The sequence below is a fragment of the Lasioglossum baleicum genome, unplaced genomic scaffold, assembly GCF_051020765.1.
Source record: "Lasioglossum baleicum unplaced genomic scaffold, iyLasBale1 scaffold1683, whole genome shotgun sequence".
Classification (NCBI taxonomy): domain Eukaryota; kingdom Metazoa; phylum Arthropoda; class Insecta; order Hymenoptera; family Halictidae; genus Lasioglossum; species Lasioglossum baleicum.
In genome coordinates this window covers 990-20,707 of record NW_027470742.1, presented here as the reverse complement: position 1 = coordinate 20,707, position 19,718 = coordinate 990, and the positions used below count along the sequence as shown (strand labels likewise).

The 19,718-nt window shown below is 32.9% G+C and overlaps 3 protein-coding genes across 3 annotated transcripts; 2 read left to right on the top strand and 1 right to left on the bottom strand.

The window, feature by feature from the left end:
• The first annotated feature begins 5,994 nt into the window (after positions 1-5,994).
• Positions 5,995-13,630, top strand: LOC143220865 (sodium-independent sulfate anion transporter-like). Its single transcript, XM_076446450.1, has 10 exons — positions 5,995-6,187; positions 10,343-10,578; positions 11,096-11,297; positions 11,474-11,694; positions 11,764-12,109; positions 12,211-12,513; positions 12,834-12,979; positions 13,068-13,238; positions 13,358-13,511; positions 13,590-13,630. The coding sequence occupies exons 1-10, from the start codon at positions 5,995-5,997 to the stop codon at positions 13,628-13,630; spliced, it is 2,013 nt and encodes a 670-aa protein (XP_076302565.1).
• An 818-nt stretch (positions 13,631-14,448) lies between these two features.
• LOC143220864 (galactokinase-like) lies at positions 14,449-16,520 on the bottom strand. Its single transcript, XM_076446449.1, is given in 7 exon segments — positions 14,449-14,518; positions 14,617-14,908; positions 14,911-14,937; positions 15,006-15,303; positions 15,381-15,523; positions 15,601-15,787; positions 16,359-16,520. Coding segments are annotated over 7 exon segments (1,179 nt in total).
• A 567-nt stretch (positions 16,521-17,087) lies between these two features.
• On the top strand, positions 17,088-19,419 carry LOC143220866 (uncharacterized). Its single transcript, XM_076446451.1, is given in 10 exon segments — positions 17,088-17,124; positions 17,526-17,712; positions 17,813-17,948; positions 18,063-18,280; positions 18,367-18,427; positions 18,518-18,646; positions 18,718-19,053; positions 19,127-19,165; positions 19,167-19,210; positions 19,293-19,419. Coding segments are annotated over 10 exon segments (1,314 nt in total).
• Positions 19,420-19,718: the final 299 nt, after the last annotated feature.

The window sequence follows — 19,718 nt, the reverse complement described above, 5'->3', positions numbered from 1 at the left end:
GATTCCAGCATCGAATTTTGGCTGCTTAATCGTCAATTTGCTTAATTGAACACGCTCGACAGAAAGTAAGAAGAACTCGTGGAACATTTGTAATATTCGCATCCGTAAGGATAAGGACGATAAGGAGCACTATCTTATCTCGTCCTTTGTCGGATAAAATCGTAACGCATAATAATCAAGGCGTTTATATGCAGGATGCGCGAGCTAGGTTATTAAATCGTGTATGCTCATCGCTGAACTGGTTAGGAAACTGTTTGACCGTTTAGAAAGCCAATCCGGGCTTTGAGCAATAACAGATGAATTATTTAATACTTTCACGAAATTATCACCTCCGGTGCGTGGTTTATTACGTGCGTGCAAAAGAAATGTGTGTCGATGACCCACGTCACGGCCTGTCCTCGAGCTCTGTCCGAGCACAACACAATTAAAGTTACGCCAAGCATCCAATTGATAGCGAACAAACGGGAAACAGAGTTTTACATGGGAGTGCCATCAATCTGATGGAGCTAACTTTATATAACAAATAAATCTAATTATTTCCCACTATGTATCGTAGCGTAAAACTCTTTGGAATGTCATTGCAGGTGACTATCTTTCAAAAAGTTTCAAAACATTCTAAACTCCCCTTGTGGTTAGTTCCATGTTAATCGTTATACTAATTAAACTCCAATAACGTATGTTTCCTTTCGAAAAACCCATTCAACTAACAAGAGATATTTGCGTTACAAAAAAAGAAGAACAGACATATTATATCAAAGTTGGCGTTTGCTGGACAAAAAGTGTGTTTCTGCCGCACCGTTTAAACCATTTAAACCGTGTAAAAGAATTACATTAAAATTCAGTATAGCCATTCCAATATCCTTCCTCTTATGTCGATGTTTTCTGAATACCAAACGATGTCGTAGCTATCGGAATCTCGAAGAAAAAGGGCTTCTATAATTGCTCGATTAGATTGCCCGATTTCTGCTTTACCGCTTTACCGCTTTACCGCTTTATCGATATTTAGAAATTTCATTTTCGCTATTCCTTGCAATAGGATTAGTCTCTTGCTATTATAACTATTATCATAATAATAATATTATTATTTGCGAGGAAGAGAATTTATGTCGTGACCAAACATGAGAAAATTCCCTGAAAATGCTTCACGCGTCTGTACGATCTCTGACAATAGAACGATTCGATTACCATTACAAGCTCTGGATAGTTAAGAATTTCTATCGTGACATAATGGTACGCGTAATGAGAGGACAGACCTAAAAAGAGTTCAGCTATTTCTATAATCTCCTACGACAAACCCGTTTTATTTCTATCGTTTGTTCTCTCTGCAAGAGAATTTATATCGTGACGCACATAGTCCGTTCGATCTGCATATCTTCCTTTTCGATCGTTGAAAGGGAAAAATTCGCGGAAACATTTGCGATCGGCAAAGTTTAAGATTTATCGCGTCTAATTATCGCTTAACGATCATTGATTTATTCAGTCGAATGAGACATATAGTTCAACTAGTAGATCGTGCTGTTATTATGCTGGTGCACGATATATTGCTGAATGCGATCGATCGAACGAAACTTGTCGATCACACGAGGAGGCAGTGTAGTAACACTAACGGTATCTAATTACCACGTTGACACAATTCTTCAGGCATCAAATCGTTTCATATGAATGAGCGGCCCCTTATGCTAAACTTGTAACGAACGAGAAGAAGGAAAAAAGATGGTTCTCGTACGTCCACCTAATCGTTCGGTAATCCGTTCATTTATTCCACCCGACGATCGTACAGCAACAATTCCCCGGAGAGAATGTACAAAGCGCGGCACAAAGTGCCGTTTTCCTCTCTTTCGATCGTAAACATTTACACGTGGCAATGCCAGTCGCTCTCCTTCGTAGAAACCTCGCGGTATCCATGAAAAAGTAGTCCTCTATTCTTTTTCTCATTTCACCAGGTTTACCATTCGAGCCGCGGCGATAATCACTGCCAGAGAGACAGAGCGGTAAAAATTACCCTTGTAAAATTTCAGACAAAAAACAAATTCCTAGGCTTTGCGAATTTTCTTTCTGTTTAGGAAAAAGCCAGATCCGCATTGGATCAGCACGATCTAAGAAATTCGTCTTATCGCGTCTAATAAACTCAGATAAACTTGTCACCTGTTTTCTCTGTTAATCGAAGAAACTTTTTCACCGATATACTACAACTTTTTCACTCGATTGATCTTCAGTTTCGAGAAAAATTTCAAATAAATCGCGCTGAATCCAACGTATCTTTTTTATACGGAATCGAGCAACCTGTATAGTAGAATCGAAAAAATGCGTATAATTTATGGAAATTTACCAGATACACGTGTATTTTACTGAGATATTCATCTTATTGTAAAAACGAAAATTTCTAAACGGTTGCGAATGTTTCGATTACATAATAGAATTCTATTTGAAATGTAAAATGTAAAATCTAAAATTTAACATATCGCGACATGTTATATCGACACTGTAGTACCAGAGAATTATTTTCCTTGAACGCAGAAAGCATGTATTCCATGAGATGCGATGCTATAAAATTCAAGTAGGAAAAGAAAATAAAGATATTTAAATATACCTATAATTTCGTATAGAAGAAACTAAACACTGGTCGATGAAATATCTGTTTGAAATTTATAAAAGTAACCTCGAGATCTTCGACTTATTCGGTCACGAGGATCCTCCATTCGCTTATATCATTGATAATATATTACCTCGTATAACGATTTCATCGATATTCGAATTACTACGATAGTATTGGAAAACTCGTTATTATTCAAAGAGCCATGTTCGAAGAAGCAAAGAACCACTGTTAGCTAGTTTGTCGAGAAGTGCAGCCACTCGATCCAGCCATGTGTTCCTTTATTTCGAAGCATAATTTCATCCTTGGATATCTAGTCGATGTGACCAGGAATGCTGAATGAGAATTCTAATCATCACAAAGCTTGAAACTCGCCAACATAAGAAAACAGAAAAAAAGCACAAAAAGTGTCTGACGCAAAGAAGCACTCGTGATGCACGTAATTACGTCGAGTACGATCTGAAACGGATGAATGCACGAAATTATGCTTCCCTAGATTTTTTTACCTCCTTTAGCTGGTAACATTCGATGGAAAATTTGAATAGATCTTGCGATTATCTGGAAAATCTTTAAACTCGTTCGCTTGAAATAATTCATCGAAATAAGAAAATTCGTCGAAAATACATATTATTGATACTGTAATAATTTGATATTCACGAAAGATTATATTATCGCATTAATTACGATAGCCAAGCACAAATATTTATCCGTGTAAATCGATATTGCTCATTACAGTTCACGATTGTTATTTCTGATTACGATAGTTACGTACTCGAATATCTTCCGTTTTGAATACCAAAGATATATTCTCCTTATAGATAATTTATTCGTCCAAGTTGCTTCATCGACAGACAATTTTTAATCGCTGAAATATAGAACATGAAATATAGAACGTAACGTACAGTTTAAAGCCGATAATAATCCTTATGAAACATAGCTGTACTCGCGTAATCTAAAATCAAGTTTATCAATCTGTTAATGAATACTGATTTTAGTCGATCCTATTCTTCTGTTAAATCTCTCTACATTTTACCATCCTATGTCTATATCCTATATATCTTATCTATTATCCTATACCTTGGTTATATCTTTCAAAAATTTCTTTATTCAAACTGCCCTGAAACTTCCACTCGTCGCAAGCACTCGTCACAAAGACAAACGCTAATTACAAACGTTATAATTACCATCAAATATGGTAATGGTTCCCAATAATTAATCCATCGAAATATTATCCAAACGTTACTACCGCGCCACGTATCGTGCCTTCGTTATGCGTTATGTTAATTAAGATGAAAGTAATACCAATGTATCACGGTAGTCGGCTACACTACGATTTATGAATTATAATTACACAATGGAAGACGTGTTACATACCATTTAGCCAAGTATTACGTCCCGCATGAGTCATAAACGCGTAATGTTCATTAACAAAGGTGTCGTTGCAGGGACATTTTCGGCAAAACTTGTATCGCAGACAAGTTTTTAACAAGTACGCTAAACATCTGAAAGAGGAATGATCCAAAATTACGATATCTGCATTTCCACGGCATAACACATTTATTTCATTTCGCGTCGTTTTTAATAACCAAGGCAAAATCAGCGTTCAAATGGCCTGTTTTGTAATTCGTCGTCCGACGAACCAACTACCGTTGAAAAAATTTGATAATATCGTACCGGTATCCTTGGCAGATCGTTTTGACATTGATACCGTCGATTTATGCATATGTACGAGCTCTTATGCATACGACATCGCAAAGATGCTGTGCGACGAGAGATAAAATGGTAGAAAATGCGACGTGCTATAAGGAGGAAGCTTTTACCGATAAACAATCGTGTCGTTAATATTCCGGATATACCGATACGTCCAGCGTCATTAACGTTTTCCCACCTTCTTTAATTTCTGTGAAAGAAAGAAATTGAGAAATACGGTACGCGACCAGATGACGTATTCTATGCTTCTCAGCGTTTCTTCAGACTAATGCAATGTATGTTAATTTTTTACACGCCCATCTCTTCCTCGGATATTCTTTTCTTGATAATATATCGCAAAAGAAGATTAACTATTTCTCTACAAAAGAAAGAATTTCACTACAAAAATTGTCTATCGTGTCAAGTTGAAATTCAAAATAAAATTTATAATTATATAATTTCTTCTTTCAAAATGATACCGTAAATTATGGAACGCTATAAAAGTAAAATATATCGCAGAAGGTATTCCGGTGACCGATATCTTTGCAATTTACTGTCACTGACATAAAAATAAAGAAAAGCATAACGAGAACGAAATATAAATGGAAATCTCGAATTTGTAATTAAAAATAAATCACCGATGGTTGGTACATTGCGTACCAAGAATGAAGTTGCACATGCGATACTCAGCGGAATTGTTACTGCGAAAGTCATATTTATATCGGTTTTCGTAAAACGTGTTACGAAACGTTGGTAAGCCAGCGAAATTTTACGCGAAGCGCGATTTTTACACTCTTACTTGAGAAATCGTAGCTTATCCAGCCGCAGATCTGACATAATTACTTTGCCAGTTACACCTAACTTCGTATTACAATCTTTGTAATTGTTACAACTCGCGATACTTTGCCGGATTTTCTACATTATTCCTTTCATTCCGATTACCGTTTAACTAAATCTTTCCAAACACATATACAGTACCAAATATACTATATATTTATATTCGAACGAAACGTTTTCCACGATCTAATAACAAATATTTCATCCAATTCGAAAATTAGCAATATTCTCAATAATTCCAAATTTTCAATATTCGATACTATAATGGATTGGCGAGAAATTTCAAGAATGGGAGGTGGAGGAGGAATGGGCTGAATCCGTAAAAAGAGAAAGTATCGATCTCGTTTTTACCGCAGATCTTTCAAAATACAAAAGGACAAAGATCTTTTAACAGTATCCGCTTGAAAAAGAATAAGAAAATGGCATCGCATTTCCTTGTTTAACTTGGACAAAATAACTTGATCCGAGAGGTGAAAGAAATGCAAACACATTTGACGAACGTACGAAAATAAAAGTAACGTAACGGGAAGAAAGGAAAAAGGTGGTGCAGCGAGAAAATAGAGGTCCTTGAATGCAGCTACGTGTTAAGAAATTCAACTTGGTAAAAGGTGTAACGAACGAAGGGCAAAGCTGGCAAAGGGGAAGCGATGTTAGGAAGCGAATGAAAAGAAATCTAACGGTAAATTGGTCGGAGTAATAAATTAATTAGGTATGTTTGTTTTTCAGGGTCACAACGCGTATGAATTGAACAATGGAGTTCCTCTGAGCGCACCTCCTGCAACTCTGCTTCCCTTAGACATCGATATCTCCCGGAGAAATCGTTAAATTGGCCGACTCTCTTCTCTTCTGTGTCGTCGAATAATTCCCCTGCAAACATGTCCAAATACAATATCCAAGAATTCGACCTCGAAACGGGGAAGCAAGTTCGGTTAACCGGATACAGCAACGCTGCCTTTGAGGATCCGCTTCGAAGCAATAACAATGATTTCGATCAAACCAGCGAGCTCGAAAACAGGTTCACCAACATCCATGTTTCAGCTCAAGAGAACAAAACTCTAAACGACAGTGGTAAGTTTCTCCCTTTTTCATCTTTTCATTTATCGCGATATATATTTAGAGAAATACCTTATCCGTTTACCGTGTATTATAGATTACAGCATTTTAGAAATTCGAATTAATCTTAAAAACGAATTATTTTAACGTGCCTTTAAAAAATACAAGTCTATCGTATGCGCTTGTTTGTAAAAAAAGTTCTTTCTTTCTTTCTTCTTTCTTTTATATATATACAAAGAAATGTGTCATAGTTACGTGTAACGAATGAAAGATGAAAATATTTCTTGCAATCTACGGATTACTCTTTCTTATAAATTAACTAAGTATTCGATCCATCTTGTTAATTGACGAAATTTTTATCATTTTGATGAATTGTTCACCGATTTGATAATAAGAGTATAGCTGTCATCTAGACTGAAGCAGCAAAATCTACTCGTATCATTCTTCTTGTATTAAGGTAGATTTATTAAAATGCCGTTACTTTAGTTCGTACACGCATTTACATATCCATGACATTTGAATATGACCATGAAAATGGGCATTGAATTTAAGAATGCATAATTTAAATAGAAACTGGACATGCAAATATGTTAAAGTTCTACGATGTCCTTGGTTCTTAAAATTGTGCAACTAATGTTTCTTCACCGAAAGTCTAGTAAAATATCACTTGTTAATCGTAATTTGAAAATAGTTGGAAGAATAATTATCCACTGTAACTGGAAAGATGACAGTACCTTCTAATTATTACCTCCGCTATTAATACCATTTTAAGCGTTGTAATTAGAATACTAACATTTTCCAAGTTTTCACGTCGAGTTCATGTTCCCCTTCACTTTATTCAAATTTCTTATTTTTATCCACCACTATATAAACATCTGTTACATATCGCGTAATATATAACATAACTGTTTACTCGTCTATAATATTTTCACGCACTTGCTAATGAATTCGTTATTCTTGAACAAATATTTCACTTACTTTTACTTATTTTACTTATTCAAACCTCGCCTTCTTGTCCCGATTCTCATACTCGATATTCAACCGAGTGCTTTCAATCTTTTACTCGATTGTCGCAATATTCTCCATTTAACATCCCATTTAAGGTAAACTGTGAATAAATAGCAAGGTAGATTTCGACTAAAAAAAGAAGAAAAAACGAAAAACATCTTCATCGGAGTGTCAAGGCGAATTCATTAATTTTTTTTAATTGATCATAAATATGAAATTACGTTATTAACGCCGTAGCTACCAGACCCATCGAAATAACGGGTAGCAGATCTTTCGCTTTGCAGTTGGTAGAAACACTGGCGCACACTCACAGAAAAGAAGTCATAAGAAAGATGTGCAAAAATCAAGTGTCCGAAAGCATTTGTTTCGACCAGTTTAATAACTATAATATTAGAATAGAGATGTTGAAAGGTAAAGTTAACCTATGATGAGACTCGGCATTTTATAGTTACAAAGGTATCGCCAACCGATTCGATAGTTTAACGTGTGATTATAGTCAATTATACTTGAACGCTGCCTGCTTAAATCTTTTTCATCGTGTAATTACAGTGATTATAGACTTATCGATTCATCGATGCGAACAGCGAGTAACGAATAACGCGATATAGCGCGTCCATCTACAGAAATTATGAGAACCAATTCTCAGAGAAACCAATTCTCTGGCCAGTCTTCCCCTTCGAGGCGACCAATCGAATTCGTATGAAAAATTCCAATAAATATTCAGGAAAACACGGCAATGTCGAAAGACGAATTTCTAGGAAAGAAATTGAAAGACGGAAAAAAGAAAGAAGCTTTGATTGCGGTCACATTCGCGGTTAAGCAGGTGCATTTGACTCATTAACAGAACACGCATAATTAATAATGAAAAATGATTTCAAGGTACGGATTCCTTCAGTCTTCTGACTCACTTCGTTGCCATTTCTCAGAGAATGACGTATGCCAAAGCATATTATTTTCCAAGTTACGTTTCTACACGATATACAGTCTATGTACACTATTCCATTGAATCCTCTTCTTCCTCTTCTTCAACTTTCTCCTACTCCCTTTTTATTACGAAACTTTATCCTCTGAATTATTTCTTCGTACAACTATAACTATTTAACTATATACTAATCACTTGTACGAGTAATTTGCTTAATTCAATAGCCTGTCCATTGTCATTGTCAACAATTCTTTCTGCGCAACAAAAAGTATAATATACGATAGGTTTATGTAGAATTTAAACCTAAAGAAGAGTTTCCAGCAAAACGATATTTCAGTGTTTGGGTTAGGTAGCAGCGGTAAAAAATAATTAACAATTAGCAGTATCCTTCAAATCGCATTTTCTTTCCTTTTTTCTTTTCTTCTCTTTCTCTTCGACAAAATTAAATGGCGATGGCAAGAGAATTGGTTAAAAAAAATTCCTCAATTTCAGAAAAATGTTTTCATCTGTTATCTATTACGATGTTTATTCGGACGTTTGTCTCTTGATGAGATCAATCGATGAAACACCGATCCTCGGTGTCCCTTACTGCTACATCGCATTATTTCACGTCGCAATCGAGCAGAAAAAAGTGATCAAATAATCATCGCTGATTCGTTATACACGACAAACGTTTGACAAGTGTATTGTAATATCATTGTACAAGCGTGGTAGAGGGCAAAAAGCGTTCTGGTTGAAAATAAATTTCACGGTAACCTTTTTCTAAGGAAGGAGGAAACGAAGGATTCTTGAGAAATTAGTCTCGTCATGGACCACCACATGGACCACCGCATGGAGAATGAACGAAATCATGAAAATTTCCAGGAAACAAAGATAGCCAAGTATACGTCAAGTACAAATTCTAACCGAATTGCCGCTGAAAAACATCCAGTGAAAACTTCCCATTTTCTTCAACACTGACCTTGATAATACCACTTATAATCTGGTCCAACGTCGTCGTCCTTCCTGATCGATGATAATTATAAGAAATTCGTTTCTTCTTCTCGTTCCTTTCGACTTTCTAAAAGATGAATCCGTTGGACGGTGATCATCCTAATTAAAGCACGTAACCAGCTACAAACTGTGGCTACAAATTTCACATTCGGTGAAATTTCATTTAACGTAGGAAATATAATGTCAATTGAATGGAAATCAGTTTTTTCTGACCGGCAATTTTATTCCTTGCAAGCATCACGTGCTAACGTGGAAAACCAGTTAAACCTGTCTAACTTCACTTTTGGACGCAATTATCACCAGTTATCCGGTAACTCCGGCAGCGCGCCTGCCTGCATACGTTATGCTAATCTTAATATGTAGATGCCTCGTGACTGCAATTTTTATTCTACCTTCTCCTTTTTCTATTTCGATTCCGATCATAGTACTTTCTAAATCCGCTTGTCGAAAAGGTCGTCACGCGATCCGAAGAATCCACACCTCCATCCGGAATTCCACACGCGTGTTAACTAATTTCTCCACCTATCATCCTCCACTGTTAACATCTCCTGGTTAACTGTACGATAATCATTGTTACACTCGAGCATTTGCACGTATCGTTATCACATCCGTGAAATTTCACCCAGTTCTACCACAATGATCTGATACTTTGTTATCAAATATTTTCTTATTCCTTTTCACTTGGTCCATTTGCTTCGTAATTATTTCTAGCATTTAAGCCAGTTACTCGATGTTCCTTACATTACAGGGTAACTTTTTTTTTACATCACCTAACATTCTGACAACAAATTATTTGGTTATTTCTTGTATTTCCAATTACTACAAATGTACAACAGCTATTTTTCGCGAGATTAGTGTTCTCTTCTATCAAGATGTATACCTATTTCTTCTTATCATACTGCTTCGATTATATATTATTATTATTATTATTATTATTATTATTAGCTGCGTATAGTGTGTTTAAGTAGAGATGTCTTTCTCTATATACTGTATACCATATACCATTATCTTTTAACCTGCGCACTCCTCTCGATAAACTTTCTCTGCAAAGGGTTGATCGGAAGAGAAATTGTTCTTCCAAATATTTCTCTACAGTGCATCGAGCACATCGATGTAACATCCACTAATCTTCTCTGCTATGTAAAGCAAAGATATTCGATATAATTTATATCTTTTTTCTCCGTAGTGGTAAAAAAGATGCGAATAAGAAAAAGTGACACGATTTAACGCGATATTACTTGTTTCAGATGCGCAAAATCCTGAAAAGAACCTGCTGTGCTCTCTGGGTAGGAAATGGCTGTATCAACGAATTAGAAGATCCTGTAGGAAAAAGTTGCTTTATAAAAGAGTACCTATAGCATCGTGGATACAAAAGTATCGCAAGGATTACATAGTAAGCGATCTCGTTGCCGGTATTACCGTAGGCCTTACCGTTATACCACAAGCAATAGCTTATGCGAACGTCGCAGGACTTCCTTTGCAGGTAAGAACGTATTATATGTCCGTGTACCTTTGGAAAACTCTGGCAATACAAACTCCTAAAACTCCTTCGTTCTTCCTTCTCCACGAGTTCTTCCTATTACATTATTATTATTATTATCATCATCCAATTCGCTAATTTTCATACGTACGAAATATTTCTAGGATAATTCGCTTTTCTAGCAATTCAAAATTTAATATTAAATCGTGATTCGATGTGACGTTTGAAACGTATCTATTAGAATTTGAAAAAGTACTGCTTAAATATTTTGTACTCGTAGATAATAACTATTAAAGTATGAAACGGTGAAATTAGATAGGCGCACATTATGTACATTATGTACATTTAAATGAAAGAATGGAAAACTTGGGAAAAACAATTGCCTTCGGTAACAAAAGAAATCAACTATTTGTCGCTAGTCATTTCCACTTGTTTCGCTCATTTATTATTACTTTTCATCAGTTTCAATATTCAAAGAAATTCCTTATTCCACTTTTCGACATTTTTTTCTATTTTGCAGTATGGTTTATACTCGTCTTTCATGGCATGCTTCGTCTACACCATCTTTGGATCCTGTAAAGATGTGCCAGTCGGCCCGACTGCGATTATCGCGATTTTAACAAGGGAAACATTACAAAAGTCAGATTTAGGCCCTGACTTTGCCGTCCTTTTAACCCTCATCTCTGGCTGTGTCTGTTTATTAATGGGAATTTTACATTTAGGTAATTCATCATCCATGATTTTCCAAATTTTCGAAACAAACACACGTGTAATAAACTGCTAAAATACTACAGACTCACCGATTATATTCTATACGTTATATTCGATGAAATAATTTCAAATTTCATTTTATATTATCATCCGTGTATATAAGGACATTGAAACCTTGTGCTGTTAGGTTTTTTATTGGACTTCATATCAGGACCAGTTTCGGTGGGTTTCACATCAGCAGCAGCAATCATTATTGCTACCAGCCAAGTAAAGGATATCCTAGGCATTCGTATCACTGGTAGCAAATTCCTCGAAGTATGGCAAAATATATTCGAGAAGATCGGAGAAACGAAACTCTGGGACACTGCATTGGGCATCACTTGTATAATCGTTCTTCTTCTTCTTAGAGTTAGTAGTGATTTTTCAACTTCACCTCTTCCTCTCCGTACATCCCTGTTTACATCTTTCTTCTTGCAGAAAATTAAAGACATACCATTTATGCAGAAAGCTGCAAAAATGTCGTCGAAAGTACAAGTAGTTATGCAAAAATCACTCTGGCTGCTATCTACGGCTCGAAATATTCTCGTGGTGCTGGTTTGCGGCGTTATATGCTGGCTTCTAGAAAGTCACTTGGGTTCCTCGCCTGTTAGACTGACGGGCCACGTTAAACAAGGACTTCCGGAATTTCGGCTACCACCATTTCAAACCTACCACAAGAACGAAACTTACGACTTCGTCGACATGGTTTCCGCCCTAGGCTCCGGATGTCTAGTCATTCCTTTGTTGAGCCTTTTAGAAGCCATCTCTATTGCCAAAGTCTTTAGTAAGTTTCCCCCCATACGTTTCTCCTCCATTCTCAAAGTTGCTTTATTAGAAATTAGAAAAATTATAAATTAGCCATTGTAAACGTCTATTTCCTTGCAGATGAAGGTAAACCAATCGATGCAACGCAAGAAATGTTGGCTTTAGGCGCATGTAACGTTGTCTCGGCTTTCGTTTCTTCGATGCCCGTTAGCGGTGGCCTTAGTCGCGGTGCCGTAAATCATTCATCTGGAGTAAAGACAACTCTTGGCGGTGTTTATACTGGCGTTTTAGTACTTGTATCACTTCAGTTCCTCACTCCGTATTTGTACTATATTCCTAATGCCGCCCTTGCGGCGATCATCATTGCAGCGGTTATCTTCATGGTAGAGTTACACGTAATCAAACCCATATGGCGAACAAAAAGTACGTGTTATTTATTATTATTTTACAAACCAAAACGTTCCCTAGTTTTATTCTTCCCTTGTTATTCCACCAATTAAACTCGCAATTTAACATAAACTAACTTTATTCTCTTTTCTCCTTATACGGAATATCCCTATAGAATGCTAATTTTTATACCAGCCATTCTTTACGAACAACTGCAAAGCTATAAAGCATTTTTATTTTCCTTGCTTCAACTTTCTCAACAATATCTGAGAAATCCCTCAAACATATATATTCCGCGAATCTATCTGTCTAGCAAATATTGGAAAAATGTAATTAATATATCGTTTCTTTTTCAGAAATTGATCTCATACCAGCAGTAGCTACATTTTTATGCTGTCTTTTCATAAGACTCGAACTAGGTATAGTAATTGGTATCGGTATAAACGTTCTGTTCCTACTCTATGCTTCAGCAAGGCCGTCATTGCGAGTACATAAAGATACGGTAAGAAAGTTTTCACATGTACCTTTCTCTCTCTCTCTCTCTCTCTCTCTCTCACGCACTTTTTATATTATTCCCAATACTGTTTCAGAGTATTAACGGTTATGAATATCTTGTCATAACTCCTGACAGAAGTCTTGTTTTTCCGAGTGTCGAGTACGTGCGAGCTGTAATAAGTAAGCAAGGTACGAAGCAGGGAACCGCCGTTCCTATTGTCATAGATTCTACGCACATTCAAGCAGCAGATTTTACAGCCGCCAAGGTATATTATAAAATACTATCCAAACATACAAGTTACAAAGTTATCGATCGTAAAATTCATTTAATAATATCTAATAACTCGTCTATTACCATTATTTTCTCCATTATTCCGTTATTTAGGGAATAAAAAGTTTAACGGAAGATTTCTCGAAACGTGGACAACCTTTGATTTTTCATAATTTGAAACCAAGTGTCATTGAAATTTTCAAAGGTGTAAAACCTTCCGGTTTGAGGTGTAGTTCTAGTGAACTTGAACTTAATGACTGTTTGAAAGGTAATACAAATGCTTAATAAAAAAACAAACTTGTCTATCTACATGTATAATTTATATCAAGTTTTTATTTATTTCCAGAATTTTCCAATATTTCATTGGCTACTATGAACGGATACTGATCATATTTAGCTTTTTAAAAATTCCGTCCTGCAAGTACTTTCCTTTTTCTTTTTATTTTATATATCAGTATTATATTAACACGAAGACAAACAATAATATAGACGATATTACGATGAGAATAATACAAAAAAAAAAAATAGAATAATAATTATTATTAAGTAACAATTAGCCATTTTGACGCAATAGTTAATTACAATTAATTACATGACGTTTCACATATTTATACGTAAGAAAATCAAAATTTCTTTACCGAAAATCTCATATGCATTAGCGATGTGAATTAATTGTCCGTATTATAAGGAAATATGTGGAAAAGTTCAACTATTAATATTCTGTCAAAAGGTTGTATTATCATTGAATATAAGTCGATTTCTAAGGTGTATATATAAACATATAAATGACACAAATCTATATAATACCAACGCAAATCCATGTAAGCAAAAATAGTATTTTACATCGTTTCTTTTTTTATACACGTGTACATGTCTATTTAAAAATAGCTTACAATCTATTTAATATACGTTTATACCTCATATTATTTCCAAAAATATCTTGTAAATATTCTTTACTTAAAGAATACTTTAGGCACGGTATTCCAAGCTTTAGATTACATGTCATAAAAATCAAAATTTCAATAAAATTAGATTAATATACAAATTTCTTTGAGAAAATGTCACCTCTATTTTTCAATTAAACATATTTAACTAATGTAATTACGAAAATAATTTCCTTTTCTTTTTTTACATTCTTTTCTTACCCTAACTTTTTCTTACTCAAAGTTATTTTACTTTTTACTCGTTTTTCTCAATCCTATTGGTCAATTTATATCCAAAATTCTTGCACCCATCGCAGAATTTGCTATATAAAATGTTGCATTTCCAGAATATCTGTAAAAAACATTATCTTTCAACATTTTTATCCAATTGAGAAATTATAGAAATTATACAAATTATAGAAATATTTAACAAAAATAACAAAATCTAACTTAGCCTTCATCCGATGGATTGCTTCATCGATCGCATCTTTCTTTAATAATGTTACTGTGCATCCTCCAAAACCAGCACCGGTTAAACGACTTCCTAACACACCATTTACTTCTCTTGCTGCTGATACCAATGTATCTAACTCTACAGATGAGACCTCGTAATCGTGTTTTAAAGAATCATGACTTTCATTCATTAATCGACCAAATTTATGCAAATCTCCTTTTTCCAAAGCAATTGCAGCATCGACTGTTCTTTGAATTTCTGTCACTACATGACGAGTTAGTTTTATCATTTTTCAGATACATTTTGCGACCTTAAGACTAAACATGAAATAAAATGAATAAAAGAAACAATATTGCGTTTTAATATAACCATATTAATTTCCTACCTTCGATATCACTCAAACACGCTTCGCGTAAACTTTTCTTATTTAACTTCTTCGCAGCTTCGTAACAGCAATCTCTACGCTCGCAATATGCACTTGAACTTAATTTATGAGGAGTATTAGAATTAGCAATTAGAAAAGTATAATCATTTATTTGTGACATAGGTATTTGTTTAGTGTTAAGGTTTCTACAATCAAGAAGAAGAGCGTAACCTTCTTTTGCCATCACAGAAATAAACTGATCCATGATGCCACATGGAACTCCAGCAAAATCATGTTCAGCATGTTGACATGCAACAGCCTGAAAAATATTCCTTAGGAATTTTTTATTTCAATGAAATTAATAATTAATAATATTATATAATTGTTCAAGTATACTTTATCCTCTGGCTTGCTCAATTTTACGTTAGTCAATGCTTCTAAAAATGTATAGGTAGCTACTTCTAACGCAGCTGAACTACTCAGACCAGCACCAATTGGTACAGATGACACAATCACAGCATTAAATGGTGGCACATCGCCTACAAATAACATTTTAAATAAATCATATAACGTAATTGTATTTATTATACCCTTTGTAAATAACAATTAAACTCACAAATAAAATTTGCAATACATCCTTTCACATAATTAGCCCACTTTGGTTCTCCTGGTTGTATATTTTTACGAGGACTAACTTCAAATTCAGTACGATTTTCAAACCCAACAGTTTCACTCATGGAAACAATTCTACATTTTCCTGCATTGCTAACTTTACCAACTATCAGTGTAACCATAGGCAATGCCTAGATATTCATAAAGCTACGTTATATTATACTTTGATTCGTTATTATAATATATTATAATATATAATATTTATATAATTAATACACATGTATTTAGTATTTATTTCCACAGATAATACATCCCTGTTATTAAAATTAAGTGAAAAAATAGTTAATAATTTTTTATAATTTATATATTATCATGTATAAGTGATAATTTATACATATCGAGGAAAATGTAACAATAGTTTGTATTAATACAATTACAAAATCAGATAAAGAACAATAATATGATAAAAATTAAGGAAATAAATATGATTAATGTATTTTTTCTTTTCAATTAAATTTCATATATATATATATATATATATATATATATATATATATATATATATATATATATATATATATATATAAATGAGGAATAAATATTTGAATGCTTAATGTCACATATTATATCGAAAAATAAATATTAGAAACGATGTTACAGAAATATGTCTTTTGTTGAATGAGAACAAAAATAATTGTAAATTTAATTATCTTATTTAATGTAAAAATTATATAATATTTATTTAAACATTATAACTTTTACCATCGGTAAAACGAAACCTTCGTTATAGTCAGTATGCTCTCCAATTAAATTTACGCGACCGGGTGCGCATGCACAAATATTCGCATTTTCTCCAAACTCTTTTACAAAAGCTTTTAAAGCTCTAGATTTTATTTCGTCCATATTAAGCACAGTTGTTGCCATTTCTATCGGTTTTCGAAGCTATTTGCATGTATATAATCACTTAGAAAATCTGTCAAAATTGCAGAAAATACATGTACAACCTCTAGTTTTAATTTTAAATGTTATTTATTTTTATAACTGATTAAATAATACGCAAGAATAGAAAATTAGTTACCTACGTGTATTAATAATTTGATTATATTTAATCTCTTAAATACTTTAGATATGAATACTTGATACACTTCGAACAGGTAGCAATAAATTAATATCAGGCACGTGTTATATCTGAACTTTAATTCTAATGTAGACTTTTTCTTCAACGATTTCTAGATAGCCTATATATATATATATATATATATGTACTTACATATATACTTTCAACATGTGTACCATAAATGTAATAGATTTAACGAAGGTAATGTTTAACATATGTACGAGGAATATGCATCCAGACAACTGAAACAATAATACATGATTAAGTTAGTCTAAAATGATATTTCTCTTAAATATTGAGAATTCCTAATTAAGATCTAGTATATCTAATATAAAAATTATCAATGCATGACAATAATTGAAATCGATGATGCCATGACTGTCTCAAATCCTCTTATCAAAGAACTGAAAGGTAACCGAATGATACAATATTCTTCTAGGTTAGAATATTCCTTTAATAAACAGATTATTATTTTATAATAAATATTAATACTTTTATTATAAAAGTCAATACCTATTAAAACTTTCATTATTTTTATATTATTTTACACCTTGCTAAATAATATAAACAGAAATATTTAAAATGTAAAAAGACTTCGAATAATTAATATTATAATAACAATAAAATAATCTAATTTCTGTAACAGTGGTTACATCTCTTATTTTATTTATTGATATTAAAAGTATTTGAATTGTAAAAATATAGCATATTTTCATTTTTATTCTGTTTTAGCATCTTATAAATCCTAAAGTTAAGAAATTATGAAACAACACGATAACTGTATTAGTGAATAACAGATACGGTACTTTCAGGTTTGACAAGAAAATTACTTGAATGTGAGATTGAGATTAATGATGACAATGAACATCTGCTGTTCTTTTATAAGAGTTTAGAAAGATGTTTCCAAAAAGGTATATTGATGCGTTTAAATCCCATAGGTTTTTCAAAATTACCTAATGCTTGGTATTGGTTGGAAGAAATTGCAGAAAAACATTTTAGGTTTGTAAAAAACATAATGAATATTTTGTACAACTTGTTTCAATTATTTCATAATATTCTAATATTTTAATATTTCAAGAAACTAATAATATTATTGTAGCTCCTGTTGCACGTATTCTTTGGTAGTCGAGCAAGTGAAACAAAATCCCAAAGTGTATACACCAACTGGGCGTTTCAGGCTTTTAATTAAGACATGTCTGATACGAAAGTGCCTTCATATGCCGGTTGAACTGCTGGTATTTATAAATTATAATCAATCATTCTTTTAGCACATTTTTAATGCTTCATAATAGTTGTTATGTTTTTATAACATTATTTATATTAATTTTTATGCACGTAAAAATTCACAGGTTAGAACACCATTAATGGCTACTGACTATTATGATAAAAACAGTATTCTGGGAGATAATATACTCGGTGAAATATTTTTATCAGTATTACTGCAAAGCAGTAAATTAAATTTTAAATTAAATTTACGGAATTCTAGTTTTTTGGATGAATCTTGGCAATTGCCAGAATGTTTAGCTTTAGAATTAGTACCATGCAAAAGCTTGGGTATCTCTTTATGGTAAGGAATTTACTTATGGTAGAAAATTAAATGTTTATTATTAAACATCGTGAAATATTCACAAGTAATATTTTATATTATTACAGTTTTATCAAAGGAAAAGCTTTAATAGTTAATTTGGACAGAAATTCTGTAGCTGCAGAAGATGTAATAAATAAGATAATTCTTTTAAATACTTATATAAAATGATTATTTTACTTAAAATTGTAATTTCTCTTTAATTTTTATTTTGATCAGGATAAAGTTGAAATTGGAGATGTATTAGATGAAATAAATGAAAATGCTATAACGTCTAATACCAAAGGACAATTACGTAAATTTATGAAAAAAACTGTAGGTCAACCAGTATCTTTACACATAATTAAAGTATGTATATTAAAATAATAGAACATTTTAATATATAGTATGTATTTCTAATATATATCGTGGATTTTTAGCATCGTAATAAAAAGACCTATGAATTATATGCACCAATTGTGCACCTTATCAGAAATTCAGGTATCGAAGGTTTGAAAACAATTTTAAAAAAATTTAGTTCTGAGATACATAACGAGAGTGAGAAAACTGAAATGTCTAAACCAGAGAACGAGTCACTAAACGCTGGATTTTCTGTTAAATATTGTGGTTGTGTATATATTGGTACAGAAGGACATGTTAAACTAATAGAGAAAGCAATTTTACAAGTATTGAGGTCAGAAGATATAAAATCAATATCTGTGAAATTTGAATGCTTAGAATTAGGAATTAGAGTGACTCAAGATTCAAATAATACAGTATGTAAATATGATGTTTAATATATATGCAAATTTATAATATCATAATAGTACATTTTATTGAAATGTTTAGGTAATATGTAAACAAAGTTACATGGAAATTTCATCTTGTGGGTCGTACTGGAAATATTCCTAATTATTTTGCATTTATCGCAGGGTAATGCAAATAATTTTGTACTTTTATTTATAACGATAAGTAGTATTAGCTTATTTCAATATACTCTTAATTCACTTTACAGAGACACTAATTGTAACTTAGCAACCAAATTTGACGCATACGTATTTTATCATCAAAACGAAACTGAGGTGCAAACTATATTACAAAGTTTGAGTCAAGGATTTCAGCGTACTCATTTTGCAGTTTAATCATTGTAACGAAGAAAAATAATTTTATACAAAATTATTCTTTGATAACAAAGTCGAACTTTATGTAATAACCTGTTCCTAAGACATTAATCGCATATCTAGTCAATTTTAAATTAACTGTATTCTCTATTTATTTTATTCCTTCAAAAATTTTCCTTTCCAATAAAACTTACTTCAAACATATAGTTTATAAAAAGAATAAATTGATTATTTTATTCAGTGAAATAATAAACACATCTCTTAAGTAATTAATCCTGTGTACAGGGTTTATTTAACTTTAATTTTAACTTCTTACAACT